General features: G+C 51.5%; 1 protein-coding gene across 1 annotated transcript in view; it reads left to right on the top strand.

The window, feature by feature from the left end:
* Positions 1–18905, top strand: part of RFX8 (regulatory factor X8) — a 62296-nt gene that overhangs the window by 37716 nt on the left and 5675 nt on the right. The window contains 7 exon segments of the mRNA XM_007472259.1: positions 3591–3697; positions 4318–4372; positions 7422–7559; positions 8588–8720; positions 10853–10911; positions 12517–12673; positions 16029–16123. Of these exon segments, the coding sequence (XP_007472321.1) occupies positions 3591–3697; positions 4318–4372; positions 7422–7559; positions 8588–8720; positions 10853–10911; positions 12517–12673; positions 16029–16123 (744 nt within the window).

The following is an 18905-nucleotide window of genomic DNA, read 5'->3' as shown; positions in this document are numbered from 1 at the left end:
GTAGGGACAGAGGAGGTCCCTGTCCTCAGGAGCAAACTACCTAGCTACTCATCAGCTGTTTAACAGTGTTTCTTCTGCTATAATTAGAAAAGAAGCATAGGTTATTAGCAATAAATCTGTGTGAAAGTGTCTCCAGTTACATTTATAACTCTTTGAATTCGGACACCAGAACCATGAATAGCTAATCTGTGACATCACGAGGTGAACTTTTCTTTGGTTGCCCAGGATGACAGGATAGCACTTTGATACGACAAGTGGCATTGAGTAGACACCCTTTGAAAAGCCTGTTTTGTGACCAGCCCTCTTGAGGGCTGAATGGGGTGTGAAAGAAAAGTAAAAACAAACAAGCAAAAAGCATATTCCCTATACTTGAATAGAATACAGCTTCATAGCTGGGGAGCTAAGACAGACATAAAACTATGGGTGTGTTGTGAGGGGCCTGTGCCTGCTACAGGGGGATTGGGAACTCCACAGGGAGGGAGGGAGGAAGAATGTGGGCCAGGAGTAATTAGGGAAGGCTTCATGGAAGAGGTGGCCTGTGTTTGTTTCCTGTTGTGGCTGTAACATACTAGCACAAATTTCATGACTTAACACAAGCTTATTATCTAAAATTTCTAGAAGTTATGAGTCTGACTAGTTCTCACCAGGCTAAGAGCAAGGGGTTGACAGGGCTACATTCCTTCTGGGGGACCTGGAGGGGAGAACCTATTCCCGGCCTTTTCCAGCTTCTAGAGGCTGCCCACATTCCTTGGCTTGTGGCCACTTCCTCAGCCAGCAAAGGCAGGCTGAGTCCTTCTCATGACACCATCTCTCTGACTCTCTGCAGCTGGGAAAGGCTCTTTGCTTTTAAGGACCCTCGTGATTACATTGGGGCCACCTGGAGGATCCAGGCTCATCTCCCCATCTCAGGGTCCTTAACCGTAATCACATCTGCAAAGCCCCTTCACCACGTAAGGTTCCAGGGACTAGGACGTGGGCGTTTTCGAGGGGCTGTTATTCCACCTATCTTGCTTCCCTTGAGCTGGTCCTGGACAGAGTTGCTGAGGTCCTCTTTTTAGGAGGTGTTGATCTTGAGGGTATATGTAGCTTGCATTCATGCTGGGGGGTGTGCGGGCAGTGAGAACCAGAAGTGAGGAGGTCGGGGAGAAGCGGACTCAACATGAGATCCAGATGGTGGACAGCTTGTCAGTGCCAGGCTGGGGAATTTGGGTGTCGCCCAAGAGACTGTGGGAAAACCACTGAGGCATCTTCAGAAGCAGAATGACAGGATACATTTGCTTTGGGGGTGATAATTCTGGGAGCAGTGTCTTCAAGAATGCAGGAAGGACAAAAGGCATCAAGAGAATCGACAGAGTAACTCAGGGGTGGCAGGTGGTGCCTAAAGGGTCAGGTGATGATGGGAAGGTCCTCCAGCATTTCTCCAGGGGCTGACACTTAGTACCTGCTCACTAAAGGTGGGTGGAATAAATGAATGATAAAAACCCCAATGACTTTTCTTGGATCTCCTGAAGATCCCAAGCTGTATTTAATACGCCTAAAAAAATCTAAATAGAATTTCTCACTTTTTTCTTTGTCATTTTGCTGAATTATTTCTCCAGAACAGGAATCCCCGATTCTTTCCTGAATGCCTTGTCCCGCAGAGATTCAGACTTCAGTAGCTCTGCACCAGACACTCGCTTCCTTTAGATTTCTGATTGTTTATATTATGAAGAAAAGATTTCAATTTATGATTTTCTTTTTTTTTTTTTTCTGAAAGATCCGTTCTTTTCACAGGAAGAGCCCCAAAGGAATTGACTTCAGGAACGCAATGAATTTACTTATTATTATTTTTGGTCGTAGCTTCCCTTTCCATTCTGACAGTGCTATGTTTTCAGATGACTTCTGCACAGGTGAAACTGTGAATTATCAGAAATTAGAATTTTGAATTCTAATTAGAAGTCGCCGTGTTTAATGTAGGGATTTCTGCAGAGTTGGACAACACAGGCTGCCCGGAGCTGCAGTCTCAGCTTGAGATGCATAAGGCTCACTTGGGGAGCTGGTTAAAGCGAGAGATTTCTGGCTTCACGTGATTCACGAGGGCCCTAGCGATATGAACTTCAAGCACCCCAGGAATCCTGATGTAGTTGGTTTCAGGGCCACCCTTGAGAAACACGGGCTTGGATACTGGCAGAATCAGTGTCAGGAGAGTGTTGATGAGCCCGGGAGGTCACGTGTGCTGCGGAGAAAGTGGACGTGGTTAGGATCGTGCAGTGTGAGAGGAGAGAGTAGCCCAGGGTTGGAAAGGAGGATCCCTCAATTCTTCTCCAGTAGAAGCACTGGTGGCCAGGCCAGTGAAGTCCATGCCACAGCCCCATCCTTCCTGATGACCAGCCCAAGCGTCGTCCCCCCAGTGCACATCCTGGAAGCATACCCGTCAGAGGACTCTGAATGTTGCCAGTGTTAATGGTAGGAATGAGGGTGGAACAGCCCCCAGTGGAAACCAAACAGCACCCCATGGAATGGTGCCTCTTGATCTGTCACCTTTCTGTGCTACTGCTTTATTTATTTAGACATCTACACCCCTACTTTCTTCCAAAAATATTAACAGCGGGAGCTTAACTTGGCATCTTCACAATATGTGGTGCGTATTGTGCATTTTTCTGGAGAGAAGGTGATTTGTCTTCATCACGTGCTCAGAGGGGTTCAGGACCACAAAAGAGTTGAGAAGTAACAGATTTTAAGTCCTTAAGAAGACTGTTGAGTGTGACCCTAAACGCCCCTGGACTTCAATGTGATATTGGCTGATAACAGGGAAGCATGAGCTCAGGAGAAAGCTGGCGGCGGCTGTGCTCTGTGGGTGCAGCGCGCAGCTGGGGGCACTCCTGGCCCTAAGGATAGGGGCTGGCGGTTCAGAAGGCCGCTCTGGTATTGAAATGGAAGTTATTCAAAAGGCGTCTGGGAGAATCCTGAAGAAATAATTTCAGATACAGTTGATGTCCTTCATTCAAACCAGGAGCACATGCCTCCCCTTGCTCTGGGGGAGGAGGGGGCGGGGAGGGGAGGTGGGGAGAACAGCGGGGATGACAAAAGGCAGGAATTTTGAATTCGCTTTCTGCCATGTTGCCTTTTTCCATCCTTGATGGAAAGGTTTTACGTTCTGTAATCTGTTCTTCTAAAGGAAAGTCTGTGCCCCTCATTTTCCTTGTCCGTTAGGCCCTGAGATTTTTTATACGACTCACCATTTGTATAATCCAGGCACGGTGACCCAGACAGGATACGGTTGTAGTTCTAGGAGGGACAATGAGATAGACAAGAGTCGTAGAATGTATTTATGGCATCAGATTATCCATAGGTAATATTTTTACTGTACGTCACTATTCAGCGTTTGTAATACATGGCAGTAAGAGTGCAATATGTTAAATCCTAATTCCTCCCTGATGAGTGTAGTGCGTAGACTTACAGAGGAAGGTTAGTATTTTTTTGCAGTGAAATAAAAGGGAAAAGTGCTGGGATCAACAGTGTGTCCAGAGGTGTGGATAAAAGATTACTCCACAGCAGCAGCGTAATTATCACCTGGCTTAAGAAATAATCCATGTGTAAATGGTTTTTAGGGTGACAGTCATTAGCCGAATAAGACAGACCCAGTTGGATCACCTTTGTCTGAATTCAGAAGTCCATTCTGGGAGCAGGAACTGGCAGAGAAGCTACTCCTACAAATACAAAATAGTAGGCTTGGTTTGCATGCATCGGGGAGATTAACGTTCACGCCTTGGCTGCCTGGGGGCAGTAACTGGCTTCTTAGTTTGCCTGTGATCGTAGTCGTACCAGATGGAGTAATGTTTGCCTTCTCCCAGACCAGGGAGAACCAGCATTCCCTCCTGGGCTTGATGGTGGTCAGGAAACCCAGGGCTTCTCTTCACGTCCTATAGAAAGGCTCCACGTGGGACCACGCTGTCATCTTTTAGAATGAGGGCCTCCCCGTGACAGAGCAGGGAACACATATGTGCATTTCCTAGAACCTGGGATGGGGGAGGTGGAGGGAGAAATTGGAGTTAGGAGAGACAGTTGTCGAAGACCGGTGGCCTTTAGAGTGGGTGGTGCAGATCCTGGAAATGTATGAGTTATGGCATCAGCAATGGGACTACATCCATTTCAGGCCACTAAGTTATGCATTTTACTCCACGTAACTAAAAAACACGCGGCCCCAGGCAAGAGCCCGGCTGCGGTCCTAGCCAAATAGCAGCACAAGCAGCATCTTAGAACCTCAGAAAGGTCTTTGAGGAGCAGTTCATTCTGGAAGTGGGCTGCAAACTGAAATGATTCTCCATATCCTTCCTAGATGGCCTTTCTCGCTGACGAATACTGCAGCTATTGTCAAGACATTTTACAGAACGTGAAGAACCAAGAACTCGAGAGAGAGTAGGTTTTATCTGCAAAATACCAGCATTTATGACTTGTTCTTAACATTTCTACTTGAAAAGACCCCTCGAGGGCTGTCTGGTGGGAATTCATTGACTGAAGTGCTTAGAATGCAGCTATTTTATAGTCAGTGAGCTCTTGAAGGTGCTATTTTTATTCAGTTTAATCATCTGGAAATGTTCCAAGGTGCTCATACGGATCACTTTACACTTTAAATAAAAATTCAGCTATTTTTAGATCCTAATGCCAGCTGATGTGGAGTACCGTGTTGGTAAAATGTGATTTACCCTGGAATTCTCAGTGCTGCTTCAGAGCCGTTATCGATACATGCTGACTGACGTGGGTATCGTGATGATTGGATTTTATTCTAGAATTGACTGTGGAAGACACGAGTAAATCTCTTAACCATTCTGAATTCTGTCTTTTGCTGTATAAAATGAAAATCCAGGGAAGCAAGTGCACATTTAAATGAAACGTTTTCTGAGGCCTCCGTGTTCTAAGCACTTCAGCTTTGGGAGATAATACTCACTCAGCATGAACGCATTTTGTACTTTGTGTAAAGCATCGGAGTGAGGGAGGGACCACGCTGTCTTCAGAGTGGCCCCTGGCCTATTAATGCCGTGTTATAAACATCCATGCACGTTGGATAGCTAATCCATTCCTTCTTGGAACTTCCCTGGTGGTCCAGTGGTTCAGACTCCGCCCTTCCAATGCAGGGGGCGTGGGTTCGATCCCTGGTCAGGGAACTAAGATCCCACATGCTGTATGGCGTGGCCAAAAAATTTTTTTAAAAAAATCTGTTCCTTCTTGCCTTCACTGCTTCATCAAGTACTACCTGAATTCTTACCCTGTGACCAGCACCGTTTCTGGAACTAGGAAGGTATTCCCCAGCAGGCTGGAGAAGCTTATAGTCTGGTACTGAAAGGAACGATGTAAACCAATGAACATGATACCGTATGGAAAGTTCTAGAACACAGTGTGATGGACTCTTCTGGGTGCCCAAGGGAAGAGGAACAGAGACAGCTGGAGCGGGCTCCCCGGGGGAGGGAGGCCACGTTGCTGACAACTGTCTTAGAAAAGCTGAAGTTTAACAGACTCGAAATGGGGTAGAAAAGGGATTCCAGGTGGAATCAGTGGTGCAGGCAAAGGCAGCAGGATGGTCACCGGCATCACAGGACAAGAAGGTCGCTGTGGCCAGATTTATCTCGAAAGGAGAGAAGCCAGAGGGGAGGTGGGAATCGGCCGGTGCTAGGAAGGGCCTCTGGAAGACCCTGACTTACTGAGGAGACGGGTTGGCAGTGACATCCAAGGGCCATATTGGAGAGGAGGTTTTGTCGCAGTCAAGGTGAGAAGGAAGGAGGGTTGGATCGGGAGATCCAATGACAGTGACATCAGAGAGAAAGCGGGACCAATCAGAAATATTTCTGAAGCAGACGCACGGGAATTAGATGATTTGGGACATGGATGCTGGGGGAGTGAGCGGAGGTGGTGCTGTCTCATCCAGACCCGCGAGCCCCAAAAGCCTCCAGCCTGGGAGTCGAAGGATTAACACATCCTGCTTATCCCACTCTTGTCTTTTTCGTTAAGTATCTATGAGTCTCTTGGGAGACGTCTTCTCTAGAAGAGAGTTTAAAATCAGGTAACTCCAGGGTCGGGCCTCACTCCCTTGACAGCCTGCACAGAAGGAGCAGCCTCTTGCCTGGGGTCACTGGAGGGCCCTGGGGTCAGTATTGTGATGTCTCAGAATATCTGAGCTGCGGGAATCCCCAAAGGCAAGAGTCCTCATGAGCTGACAACTCAGGTTGGCCACCTGGTCCAAAGATGCAATGTGAAAAGTCAGCATGGGGGGAAACAGAACAGAAGTTGTCCACAGAAGTCTTTAAAGAAGGCTCCTTGGTGCGACAGAATCGCACCGGTTCCCTTTAGTCTACACCGTCCTTAGGTGAATTCTGACATGATGTCAAGGAGGAAGTGTCTCTTTTTTTTTTTTTTTTTTTTTTTTTTGGTTTTTTTTTTTTTTTTTTTTGGGCTCGCCCCTCCCTTTGTTGCTATCTGATCCTTGAATGCATATTTCATGGCTAATGCCCAGGGTGTCTGTTATCAAACCATCATTTGTTTTTTTTTTTTTTTTTTTTTTTTTTTAGTATTTTTTTTTTTTTTTATTTCGGCTGCACTGGGTCTTAGTTATGGCGTGCGAGCTCTTAGTTATGGCACGCATGCAGGATCTAGTTCCCTGACGAGGGATCAAACCCGGTCCCCGTGTGTTGGGAAGGTGGAGTCTCACCCACTGCCCCACCAGGGAAGCCCTTTAAGTTTTTTTTTTTCATTTTAACCATTTTTAAGTGTACTGTTTAGTAGCATTAAGTACATTGACATTGTTGTACAACCATCACCACCATCCATCTCCAGAACTTTTTCATTTTGTAGAACGGAAACTCTGTACCCATTAAACAACGGCTCCCCATTGTTCCTCCCCCAGCCCCTGGCCCCTGCCATTTCTACTTTATTCGCGGCATGTGGGATCTTCCCGGACCCGGGCACGAACCCGTGTCCCCTGCATCGGCAGGTGGACTCTCAACCACTGCGCCACCTGGGAAGCCCCCGAGGTATCCTTGATTCCATACGGTTACACCTCTTCCTGAGCTGAAAAATAATTGAGGGAGTCAGTCAGTCAATGAAAATTTATTCTAAACTCTGGTTTGTACCCCTGGGGCCCTGATCCTCATCCTGTTGTAATCAGTAGGAGCCCCCTTGTGGTCAGAAACAGCCTTCCTTCCCGAAGACTGCCTCAGGAAAAGGTGGTCCACGTTCTCCCACCCAACTGGCAGGTGGTCTCTGATGGGTGTAAAGTCACTTCTGAGATACAGCTTGGAAAAGCCAATAGGCAGAGCTTTACATGGGTTGGAATGAAATTCATTCTGTTACCATTTGGGGCTGATGAAGAGTGGGGGGGCAGGTGGGCTGGACTGGCCTCACCAGGCGCAAAACGAGCGTTCAGAGATACGTTCTGTTCTTTACATCGGGTGGAGGACTCACTCACGTCCTTCTGGAAATCTCTGGAGCAGGACACGGTCATGCTCATGTCATTGCCTGACGTGTGCCAGCTCCTTAAATGCTACGGCGGACAGCTGTACATAGGAGGAAGCTCCTTCGAGGTGCTGGTTTGAATCCTTCCCAGAAATTGGTACCAGATGCTGGGGTTAGACCCGCAGCCCTCACTCTTGGCGGTGTCCGTGGACCTCAGACCTTCTGAGGAGGCAGTCGTGGGGCCCATGGACCGTGAGCCTTGGATCTGTCCCTAAGACTCAGCTTTTCTTTCTGAATTCACTGAGAATCTGAGTTACCTCATGTAGAGAAAAAGCCAGTACACATGGTGACCTGTGGCTCTGGGGACCCGTGAACCCTGAACTGAGTCAGCGTTCTTCCTCTGACATTTCAGCCAAAAGAGAGCTTTTTAAAAGGAGTGATTGGAGTAGTTGCTTTGCATTATATATAACTGCCAGGCCTTGTGGGTTTGTTTTTTAAGCTCTGGAGTGATTATTGTAGTTTGGGGGTCAATTATATATAATTTCTACAGTGAAAATGTGCTCCCCTTAAGCTAGTCATGAACTTTTACCTTTTATTTTATTATTTTCTTAGGAAAAAAAAAAAATCCAGGGCTTCTAAATTTTTACCGCAAAGGTTGAAAACTGGAGGCTGGGTCCAGCCCTTAAATATTTTGGTTTGAACTCCCCTCCTGCCCCCCACCCCGAACTGGCCAGCATTTGGGGTGTTTAAATTTTTGAATCAGTTATCGATACTTGGAAATCTTGGGAAGAATTCCGATTCCAGCTTCTCCAGCCTGATGTCCTGCCCAGTGGGCAGTGGCCAGGGCTGCGAGGTGGCCGAGCCCTCGGCAGGTGGAGACCTGGCCTCTCTCTCTGTCTGTGGCTCATGTGACCTGCGGCCACTCGTAACCAGAGGCTGTCCACACCGGCCGGCAGTCACATGTCTTGACACTTCTTTTAGGCTGCGTCGTGTCTTAGTTGCGGGCCGCGGGCTTAATTGCCCCGCGGCGTGTGGGATCTTAGCTCCCGGACCAGGGTTCCCAGGCTTCGAACCCGCGTCCCCTGCATTAGAAGGTGGATTCTTTACCACTGGAACACCAGGGAAGTCCCCGTCTTGACACTTCTATTGTAGTGAATTGAAGATGTTCTCCTTTTTGGAAGATGTTTCTATTCAGCATCTGAAATCTGTCCAGTTGTTTAGTAAGAACTGTAAGCTGTGGTCCCTCACTGCTTTGGAAGGTTTTCCAGCCCTCTTACAGATCTCCAAGCTCAGAGGTAGGTTTCGAGGGACAACATAAATGCTGTGAGAGTAGATGAGCTTTCCACGTGGGGCAGGCCTCCTCCCCTCTTGTGTTAACTCTGTCCTCAGGCACTAAACTGCAGTCCACAAGGCCCGGCCGCTTCGGCTCTCCAGTCTTTTCCTGTAGTGCCCACAAGGGATGCTTGTGCTGACACATCAACACCCTCTTACCATTTCCCCCTTGTGAATCGCAGCGGGGCCAAGGGAACAGGGAGGTAGGAAAGGGCAAGGGGTAGGCGGGCCGTGCCTCCCCTCTCTTGAGCCAGCTCCAGGCGGCAGCTGCAGTCCTTAGCTCACTGCCCACCCAAGCAGGGCCGGCAAGGGTTCCGACCCCAGCATCCTCCCGCCTCTCTGTGCTCTGGGTGGGCTCCCGCGAGGCTCAGAGATTATCTCGCCCTTCTTAGAAATTCCGCCCACGTGGTCCCAGTCACCCTGGTGACTTTCCCCTCCATCCGGCTGCCAGGGTGCAGTGTCTGAACACTTCTGCTGTCGCAGAAGGCTGTTCGTCCGCTCAGGCCTGCGACGGCTTCCTCTTGGGAGCCCGAGCTGTTCTGCTGGCTGTCCCCGGCCTCCCTGCATCTGACCCCTCGGTATCCCTCCAGCTCCCTGGCCCTTGTGAACGCCAGCACACACCCACTGTGTGGGTCGCGTGTTTTACGGTCCTGAAAATTCCCGGTTTGCTCCCTCCTGCCTTTGTGAGGTTCTCCATCACTGCCTGTAGCTCTCCCGGCCCGCCAAGCCCTCACCACTTCCTTCCCTTCCCCTCTGTCGGTCTGCCATGCTTGCACCCTGTGCACTCTCTCCCCCGAGGGCCTGCAGAACAGGCCACGTCTAATCTTCACCCACGCCTGGCATCCCCAGCATCCCGGGCTGTGTTGATCCCTTTCTGACCCACTTGGAAAAGTCCACGTGCCCAGGCTGGGCCCTTGGGCCCGTGTGATGGCCAGCCAAGAAGGCAGCAGGAAGGGTCCTGCAGAGAGAAAGTGAGGTCTGGAACTTGCTTGGAAAGGGGGCGCATGAAAGGGGTCCAGTTTTCCGGTGGCCCCTTCACCACCTGCGCTAATCCCAGCCCTTTGGCTCTCCAAACCCCCTCTAGGATCTTCAGTAGCTTCCTAGTTGACGGGCCTGCCTGCAGCCTTGCCCCGCCTCGGTCACGCGCCCTTCCCCTCCCAGCAAGTGCTCTATAACAGCGATTCCATCAGTTAACAACTGTCCACGGCCCCCATTGCCCGGATGGTCCTCTCTCCTTCACTGCTTGGCCTCTGGCCCAACCCTGTCCCCCTGGCCCCTATGACCCACTGGTGTTCCCCAGCACCACAGGCTGGTCGTCCCCAAGAGGCTGGGGATGCTGTCCTACTGCTGTCTGTGCCTAGTCGCCCCCACCCCCCGCCCCGGCCATTGCTCCCTGCCAACTCCTACCTACGCGTTAAGGCCCAGGCAGAATGTCCCCTTCCGGATGAAGCCGTCCCTGATACCTTCTTCCGCTAGAACCGCTCACTTCCTTCTCCCTGTGTCTCACGTTGCCGGGAGCACTTACTCTGCTGTTGGGACGCTGTTTGTGCTCCTGGTAACCTACCCTTCGTGGGGAGCCCCTGGAGGGTGGAGGTCATTCCCCTTCATCCAGCCGTGCAGCCAGCACCCAGCAGACGCTGCACGAGTGTCCCCGGTAAGTGAATATGTGAATAAATGAGTACATCCAGGAGAGCACCTCCTCTCTCATGTTTTCTCATTTCTGATCGTTTCCCGAGGAGAGCATGTAGAGACGAGAAGCTGGGGGAAGTCAGGGTTCCTGGGCAAAATCCTCAACTTCACGGAGCACACGGCAGACGCTGGAGGACATCACTTTCCTGGCATTGCGCGAGTGGGGGGCGGTTTAGTCAATGCGCCCTTGCCAGGATCTCGGAGCCACTTGGGAGGGGCGAGCGGGCAGGAGGGTGGGGAGGCTGGGGGCCTGGCTGGGTGGGGCAGGTGGACGGCTCTGCCCTCCTGGGCGGGTGGGTGCGCCCCCCCGTGTGTGCTGCCTGCAGGCGCCTCCTTGTCCCTGCCTTCCTGCGTGCAGACCTGAAGTTACAGCATCAGTAATGGGCGTGTGCATTGTTCTTCACAGAAGTTACTGTGTTTGTCAAAAGACTGAGAAGAAAGACATACCTTTCCAACATGGCAAAGGTAGGTTTCAGGCAACCAGACAGGAGGGAACAAAGCAGCTTTCCCAAAGCGAAAAGTGCAGGCTGCCAGTGTCCCTCAGAGCAGGCAGCAGGCCCTGTGCAGGGAGGCCGGCCCACCCACCTGGAGGGCAGAGGACAGCCTGCTGGGTCCCAGGTGCTCAGCTGGAAGCCACCCCTCCTCCCTCCGGCCTCCAGGCTCTGCCCCTGGAGGAGAGGGTGCAGGGCCAGCAGCTCAAGGTTCTGAAGTTCCAGAGGGAGGCCCCCCAGGAGTGGCGCCCCGGGCAAGCCAACGTCAGAGGTGGAAGGGCATTGTAGCAGAGCCTAGGACAGACGGGCAGGCAGGCAGACCCTGCACGCTGTGCATATGGCCCTGCGGACTCTGTGTGTCGGGGCCACCAGGTCCTCGGCTCCGACCTTCTCACTCCTGGCTGTTAGGGGAGGGGAGAGAGGGGCTGAAGGAGAGGTTCTAGGATCTGTTCTGAAATCCCGCGGCGGCAGATGGGGACGGAGCCTGGGACCGGCCCTCTGCCCCAGATCAGCCCTGGCCAGGGGGGCGCCCAGCCAGGGCCGCCCTTTGACCATCTCCATCCTCCACCAGTAGGGTTGTTTCTCCTTCTGAGCTAGAGGCCCATCCGGTTCTGGGCACTTTCACCTTCCCGACTGGGGCGATGGCAACGACCTTGCAACATGACCTCCATCCCTACCCACTGGAGCGGCCGGCTCAGGGTCCAGAGCCTGGCCTGCTGGGAGCCATACCTTTACACTCACTGTTCCAGGAGAGTTTACTGAATACCCAAGGGCCCCTTTCCTCTCCGTAAAACAGACATGGCTGTACTGCCTGCTCTTGGGGCTGGTGTGAGGGTGACTCACCGCTCGTCCTGCAGACCCTGAACACGTAAGGGAGAGGTTTGTCCCATTGGACAGCGGAGGCCCAATTCACTGCCCCAGGCTCCCCAGAGGAAGGACAGGAGAGCTTCTGAGTCCCCACAGCCATCCTGTAGAGGCCACCCGCCTTGTTGCTTCTCCAGAACCGCACTTGGCTGGCAGAGCCCAGTTAACCTACCGTTTCCCTCTCTAGAGAATTTAGGCCCCTTGCTCGGGGTGTAAAAAAGAGGGAACTGCGAGGAGGAGCTGCAGGGCCCCGAGACGTCTGCCCATGAGCAGAAGCATCCCAAATGCCGACTTTCTGAAAGGCAGTTCTAGAATGTGTGCAGTTTGAACATTTTGATTGTCATTTAGGATTCAGGGTTTTGTTTTGTTTTTTTGCGGTACGCGGGCCTCTAACCGCTGTGGCCTCTCCCGTTGCGGAGCACAGGCTCCAGATGCGCAGGCTCAGCGGCCATGGCTCACGGGCCCAGCCGCTCCGCGGCACGTGGGATCTTCCCGGACCGGGGCACGAACCCGCGTCCCCTGCATCGGCAGGCGGACTCTCAGCCACTGCGCCACCAGGGAAGCCCTAGGATTCAGTTTTAACGGGCAAAAATACCCAAATCCACTTTTCTTTCTCTTCGACAGCAAGAAAATTCTGGTAATTTGGAGAGGGGGCATTAGGCCAAAGTAAGATGACAAGATTTCACTAAGTGTAGCGTTTGCCGTTTGTCTTTAGACCATGAGAATGGTGCTGAAAAACAGCAGGAGAGTCAGCATCCTGAAATTGGATCTACACGCCATCATGCATCAGGGTGCTTTGGATATTTCCGAGAAAGCCCTGACGAGTAACCCGAGCGGCACTGACGACCTGGAGGGGAACACAGAGGTGAAATGTAATCCTCCTTCCTCAGCTGCTTGGTTGCAGTGTTTGGTATGTAATGAGGGCTGGTATGGCCATCACTGATCTATAGGTTTCCTAATAGAATTAGAACGGTCCTCTTGGACGTTATAATTTACCTGCTCGCACACCTCTTCCTGCAGAAGGTGAGGAGTGCCCCGAGAACCCTCTTCCAGGGCCTGCCCTGGGGTCCACAGTGCCAGGACATATTTGCCGAGTGAGTGTGGTTGCTGATCGACCATATTTCTTGTCTCCTTTGGAAAACCCTCCTGCATCCCTCTTGTAGCTGCACAGATCGCCTCTTTGGGCCTGAGAGGGGTTGACCTAGCTCTCTGCCTTGCCAGTTTCTGCTCTAACTCTAGTTTTGTTTGTTTGTTTGTTTGTTTGTTTGTTTACGCACCCTCACAGCTTGTGGGATTTTAGTTCCCCGACCAGGGATTGAACCCAGGCCCACGGCAGTGAGAGCACAGAGCCCTAACCACTGAACCGCCAGGGAATTCCTGCACCAAGTGTTATTTTTAGCAATGTGAAGTTTAACGGTGGTGCTTTGACCTTATTTCACTACTTTACAAACAAGAGCTATATGAGCCCGTGAATATTCGTGCCCTTTGCTATTGTCCGGGAAAGGGGGAATTTCCCCCTCTACCCGTCTTGAGTTCTCCCGGCTGGACTAATAATCAACCTGGCGCAAGACAGGTTCACATGAGAAAAAGACACAAATTTTAATTCATGTGCACAGAGGTCTTATAGAAATGGGACCTAAGAAGTAAGTAGGCAAAGAAACTTGGGTTTTGGGGTGCCCAGTCAGTGAAGAAACTAAACAGAATTGGGGCTTGGGTAGTAAGTCAAAGAATTAACATGGTTTGGGACTTCCCTGGCTGTCCAGTGGTTAGGACTCCGTGCTTTCATGGCCGAGGGCCTGGGCTCAATCCCTGCTCGGGGAACTAAGATCCTACAAGTTTGGCGGCGTGGCCAAAAAAAAAAAAAAAAAGTAACATACATGGTTTGTTCTCAGCCTGAATTCCCTGTCTCTGGGGATAAGGGTGTCTCTTTACATCCTGGTGCCAGAAGGGCACCTTTCACACGGGAGATTTATTTCCTGTTTTCAGGGAGACCGAGGGGGAGGGTCAGTGTCCTTCCTGTGTTGGCCGCTTCTTAAGTAACTTTTCAATCAAATTAACCAATATGCCACTGAGGCACATTTTGGAGCCGCGTACTCTGGGCCCCGACACTATCTGACAGTTGTAGTTAATCTTAAGGAAGAAAATCTCCATTCTGACGCCAAAATCTGGCCTCTGTACACTGGTGCCAGATTAAATCTCAGAGTTGTGAGTGAAATAGAAAGAAATAGCTTTATTGCTTTGCCAGGTAAGCGGGCCACAGCGGGCTCATGCCCTCAAGACCGTGTGTCCTGCCCTGGAGGGGGTTGTGAGGAGTCTTATAGCGGTCAAGGAGCAGGGCGTGGTCAGCTCGTGGACACTCCTCTGATTGGCTAGTGGTGAGGTCATCGGGAGTCGGCATCATCAGCCTTCTGGTTCCAACTGGTCTGGGGTCTGTCTCTGTGCTCGTGGGCAGCAGCCAGTTAACTTCTCCCACCTGGTGGGGGTTTCAGTATCTGCAAAACAGCTGAAGGAACAGGGCTCAGAGTATTCTCTAGAGTCCTTGAGGAGGAACTAAAGGTCCCTGACTGTGTTTAATGCCTAAAGTATTATTTTGTCTTGCTTGCCTGTTTTCCTTTCTTTCTGCATTTTCTCACTTCTCTGATTAAATTTCTTCTTTGGCTAAAGTTTTTCTACAGACAAAAGGCAGGCAGAGGACACAGGTGGAGGTCTATTGTGGGAAGGCCCCGTAGGGTCCTGCCTCAGTCACAGTTCCACGAAGAGCTGGCTTACGCGTGGTTACATCGCTGCGAGGGGACAGTCACCACAGCAGGAGGCTCCCCCCTCAGGGGGAGCTGGGAGCTCCTTCAGGAGGGGCTTTAGACCAGTTACCACCTCCTCCCCCAGTCGCTAGGCTTTGGTCTGAGGGCTGCCGGGAGGGGTCAGCCATGCATAAAACTGTCCCCCAGTGCCTGAAGCCCCCTCAAGGTGTGGGCTGTGGGGCTTCATCACGGCCCGCCCAACACGGGGCTGGCACACGGGGGCACCTCAGCATTTCACCACCAGATGGCTGCGTGGATTCAGCGATGCATTAAAAGCACCGCAAAGTATCCTGTCCTCTTCCTCTGACCTTGGGGGGGGGGGGGCTGACTTGGTAGGATTGTACCAGTTATTAAAATAATGACATGGGTCCTTACTTGTTGCTAAGTAGCTCCCTCCCCCCACTGCTTGCCTGTCCCTTGATTATCTCCCCTGCCTCTACTGCCTGGCTGTCCCAAATCCCAGATCCTCCCCTGGGAGACTCCCCTCCAACCAGACCAGCAGCTGAAAGATGAACACCTAACCCAGCAGGCTTCAGGGCAATGGGAGCCCCCCTCCCAGGCCACTGTTTTCCCCAGCAATCCCAGCTGGCTGCCCAAACCTTGCTCTCACCACCAGCCCAAGCCCAGGGAGACCCAGGAGGCATGAGGCCTCTCCCCCAGGTGCCTGCCAGCCTGCCAGGGGCTCCTGGGCTCCTGTTGGCATCCTTGCGTGTCCTTTGCAGAGGGCGCGGAGCCGGCAGGGAGGCAGCATGACCCCTGGCAGACGAATGCCTGAGATGTGCCTGGAAGATCTTCCAGACGGAGCCTGACCAAATGTGCACCAGGGCCATGGCAGCCCACTGGGTTATCTAAATCTCCTTGGCACATGGGGGCTCTCAGACAGATGCGCTTCCACTGTCCTTCCACTCTCAGCGCTGCCTGTGCGGGTGCGGGACCCAAGTCCCAGTGTTGCACACTTGGGCTGCAGCCCTCGGGCCTGTGCTGACAGGGTCTGTAGCCCTGGGCAACTCACCTAACATCCCTCAGCGGCTTTGATGTCCACCATCAGTTAAAGGACTTGAACAGACTACCCCCTTTATAAAAATGGCAGGGATGGGTGAGGTCACGTCTGTATCCTGCAGTGAGCTCGCTTGGAGCCAGGCTCTGTGTGATTACAAGGTGTAGTTATGATTTCAAACTATTTCTTGCCATTTGAACAAGTAACCGAGAGGATTGCTAGAAGGCGAGACCACAGAGCTCTGAACCAGATGACCTGGGGTGACAGATCCAGCCCAAGGCAGCCTTTGTGTTCAAAATGAGGGCGAGGCCGCAGGGAATTCCTTTGAACTGCAGTGCGGATGTTATCCCCTAGGTCACCTGGGATACAAATACCTACCCGGAAATTCTGCTCTGCCGCTCACAATCTTGGGTTTGTTTTGTCTGTTGATAGGTTTGAGCAGTTTAATTTCTTTGCTGGCGATGTCAGCAGACCTCAGTGTATTCCTGAATTGTCTGTCTTCAAGCCTCCAAACATTTGTCTTCCAGGTACAAAACCATGATTTTTTTTTTTTTTTTTTTTTAAAGAGAAGGAGTGAGTGCGGGTCATTCTAGCTGTATTATAGCACTGAGTGCCCGGGACCTGGTGCAAAGGACAAGGTTTTCTCTGGCGCTCTGGACAGAAATGTGTCAAGGCCGGGATGGGGGTTCAGGTTGGGGAAGTGGTGTCTCAGAGGCTGGCACGTCATGCAACTCTGTGTGTGTGTGTTTGCTTGCAAGTGAGCACGTGTGCATATGTGAGCATGTCTGTGCGTGGGAGGGCCTGTGAGTGGGTGTGGGCAGGTAAGTGCTGATGTGCAGTTGAGTATGTGTGCACCAAGCAGGAGTGTTTAGGAGGGAGGTGGGTTTGTCTGTTTGGGGAGAATGGCGCTCATCTGGGGGTTTTGCAGACAGTCCCAGTAAGGTGTCAGGCTTGGGTTCACAAAAGCCAAGATGAATTGGTTTTGGACGTGGGCGGGTTTGGTCCTTCTGCTGGATGTGTCACTTGGACTTACTTCTCAGTAGGCCCGTTGGCTTGACTGTCATCATCACCCTCATCAGCAGTCACGTTACCAGATCAGGTCCAGCTGCTTGCAGCTCAAAAATCATACCGGCAGTCGGGGGAGACGGTGGACTGACTCAGTGTTCTCCAAAACCATCTCCGAAGATTCTGCTCAGCCAAGAAAGTTTTTAAAGCGGAAAAGGGAAGTCATCTCAGGTAATCACTGAGATGGGGGGGTCATAGTGGTCACCGTGCCCCACTGTGTGCAGGCTTGTCGACTTCCTGTGCCCTTTCTTTAGATGATATCGTGTTCACACAGTTCTTGAGATCACTGAAGGGCAAGCTGGGGAAGAGATCGGTCATCTGTTAATTGCTTCCTCATTTCTATTTCTTTGATCTATGGAAAGAACCAACAAGTTAGGCAAAGTATCATGTGATCAAAAGATTTGAAAGGTGTGCTAGGGCCAAAGATGAGTAGAGCATGGGGGCGCCTGGTTTGAGGTTAGTGACAAGACGAAGGGACCTCCTGCAAAGAGCTCTTTTCTGTCCAAAGCTGCTTACAGTCACCCTGTAAGAGCAGAGGATGCTGTCAGGGGAAGCCCCAGCACCCTGGCCCCAGTGGGCCCGAAACACGGGGCCTCCCTCCCCTCGAGGCATCATCCTCTGAAGGCCGAGGCAGCAGGAGAAGACCTTGACGAGGGAGTTGGGTTCCACTGGGAGGTGAAGGGCAGATAGGATTAAAATAAGCTGAGAAAGGAAGACACCGTTCCCGAGACAGGACAGCAGGAGTGGAGTGGGCGTAGGGAATAGGGAAAGTGGGGGACCGGTCTAGGGAAGAGGGGGACATCTCTGCAGCTCTCTGCAGCAAGGACCTGGAGGGCCTGGGACCAGAACGTGACTCGGGTTTTCTCCTTAAGCCTCCAGCCACATGTCTTCCTGCCCCCTCCATATCCCCCAGAAAACCCAGGAAGGAGCTGGAAAGCTGGTTCCAAGCCTTAGCAGGGATCTGTTTCCATTCTTTGCTCCTTGGATATGGTCTTTCCAGATTCTGTGTGGTTTTCATTCCCCCTCCTTGGTCCTCGGCAAAGCTCACTTGTACCAGTGGTAATGTGCGTGGGTGCATAGCTGCAGAGACAGCGATTCATTCGACAGGATGAAGCTCTCCATCCTCTGGTCCTTGTTTCAGACACTCACGCAGCCTCCATTTCACCCCCGCTGAGCCCACTGAGACCGTTGGTACCGGTCCTGCGTGCAAGACCTTGTAACGCGGTGTTTCCGTCCTCACCCCTGCAGCGTCACGAGTGAGGCGGCTTCGAAAAATGGTGGTTTTGTAACTGCCTGCCTTTGAAGGGCTTATTTTTGTAAAACAACCTAGCTGATAAAAAAACAAACAAACAAACAAAAAAACACAGACTATTGTCAATGAGATACTCAGACTGTTAAAATGTGAAGCCTCGGGCTTGTCCAAGATGACTAATGACCTCAAGTTGTTAGCATCTGGCAGAGCCAGAGGAGAGAAAAGCTCAGCTCTGTCGTGCTTCATTTGTTCCCCTGGTTCTCGTGCAGTTTGGGCCCAGGAGTCCTTTCTTTCTTTTTTTTTTTTTTTTTTCCCAGGAGTCCTTTCTGAATGTAGGAACCTGAGGTATCACGCTGCCGGCAAGAGGAGGAAAGCTGGGTAATGTCTATGTTCACTTGTGAATGTTTGTGCGGAGATCGCCCACAGCTCCTTCTCTGGATGGTTTGAGGAAGCATCCTTGTGTGTTTTGAACACCAGCAGGGCTGAGCCCCGTTCCAGGTGGTCCCAAGTCGTGGGGGGAGGATGCCGCTGCCGAGGGGAGTCTGTTCCCAAACCCAAGTTCACGTGCCTGACTCACAGTGAGGCCACACAAACCGAAAGGCTGGAGTTTGGAGCAGAGAAAGGTTTATTGCAGGGCCCAGCAAGGAGGCGAGGAAGATGGGTGGCTTGTGCTCAGAATACCCTGGGACTCCGGGAAGGTTTCAACAAAGCAATTTGAAAGGCCAGGGGAGGGGAGGGGCCGGGTCCCAGGGTGTGTGATCAGCTCGTGCACAATCCTCTGACTGGTTGGTGGTGATCAGTCCTTAGGCCCCAGTATGTCTCATGAGCATCAGGTAGTTAATTTCTTCCATTTGGTGGGGGGGATTTTAGCATCTGCAACTCTCAGGAAATATGCACGAGATACTATTATCTAGGTACGTCAGAGAGGAGCTACAGCAGTCATCATCAAAAAATCTAGAAACAATAAATGTTGGAGAGGATGTGGAGAAAAG

Source organism: Lipotes vexillifer, unplaced genomic scaffold, assembly GCF_000442215.2.
Source record: "Lipotes vexillifer unplaced genomic scaffold, Lipotes_vexillifer_v1.1 scaffold177, whole genome shotgun sequence".
NCBI classification, from domain to species: Eukaryota; Metazoa; Chordata; class Mammalia; order Artiodactyla; family Lipotidae; genus Lipotes; species Lipotes vexillifer.
This window is presented reverse-complemented; position numbering and strand designations above follow the sequence as displayed.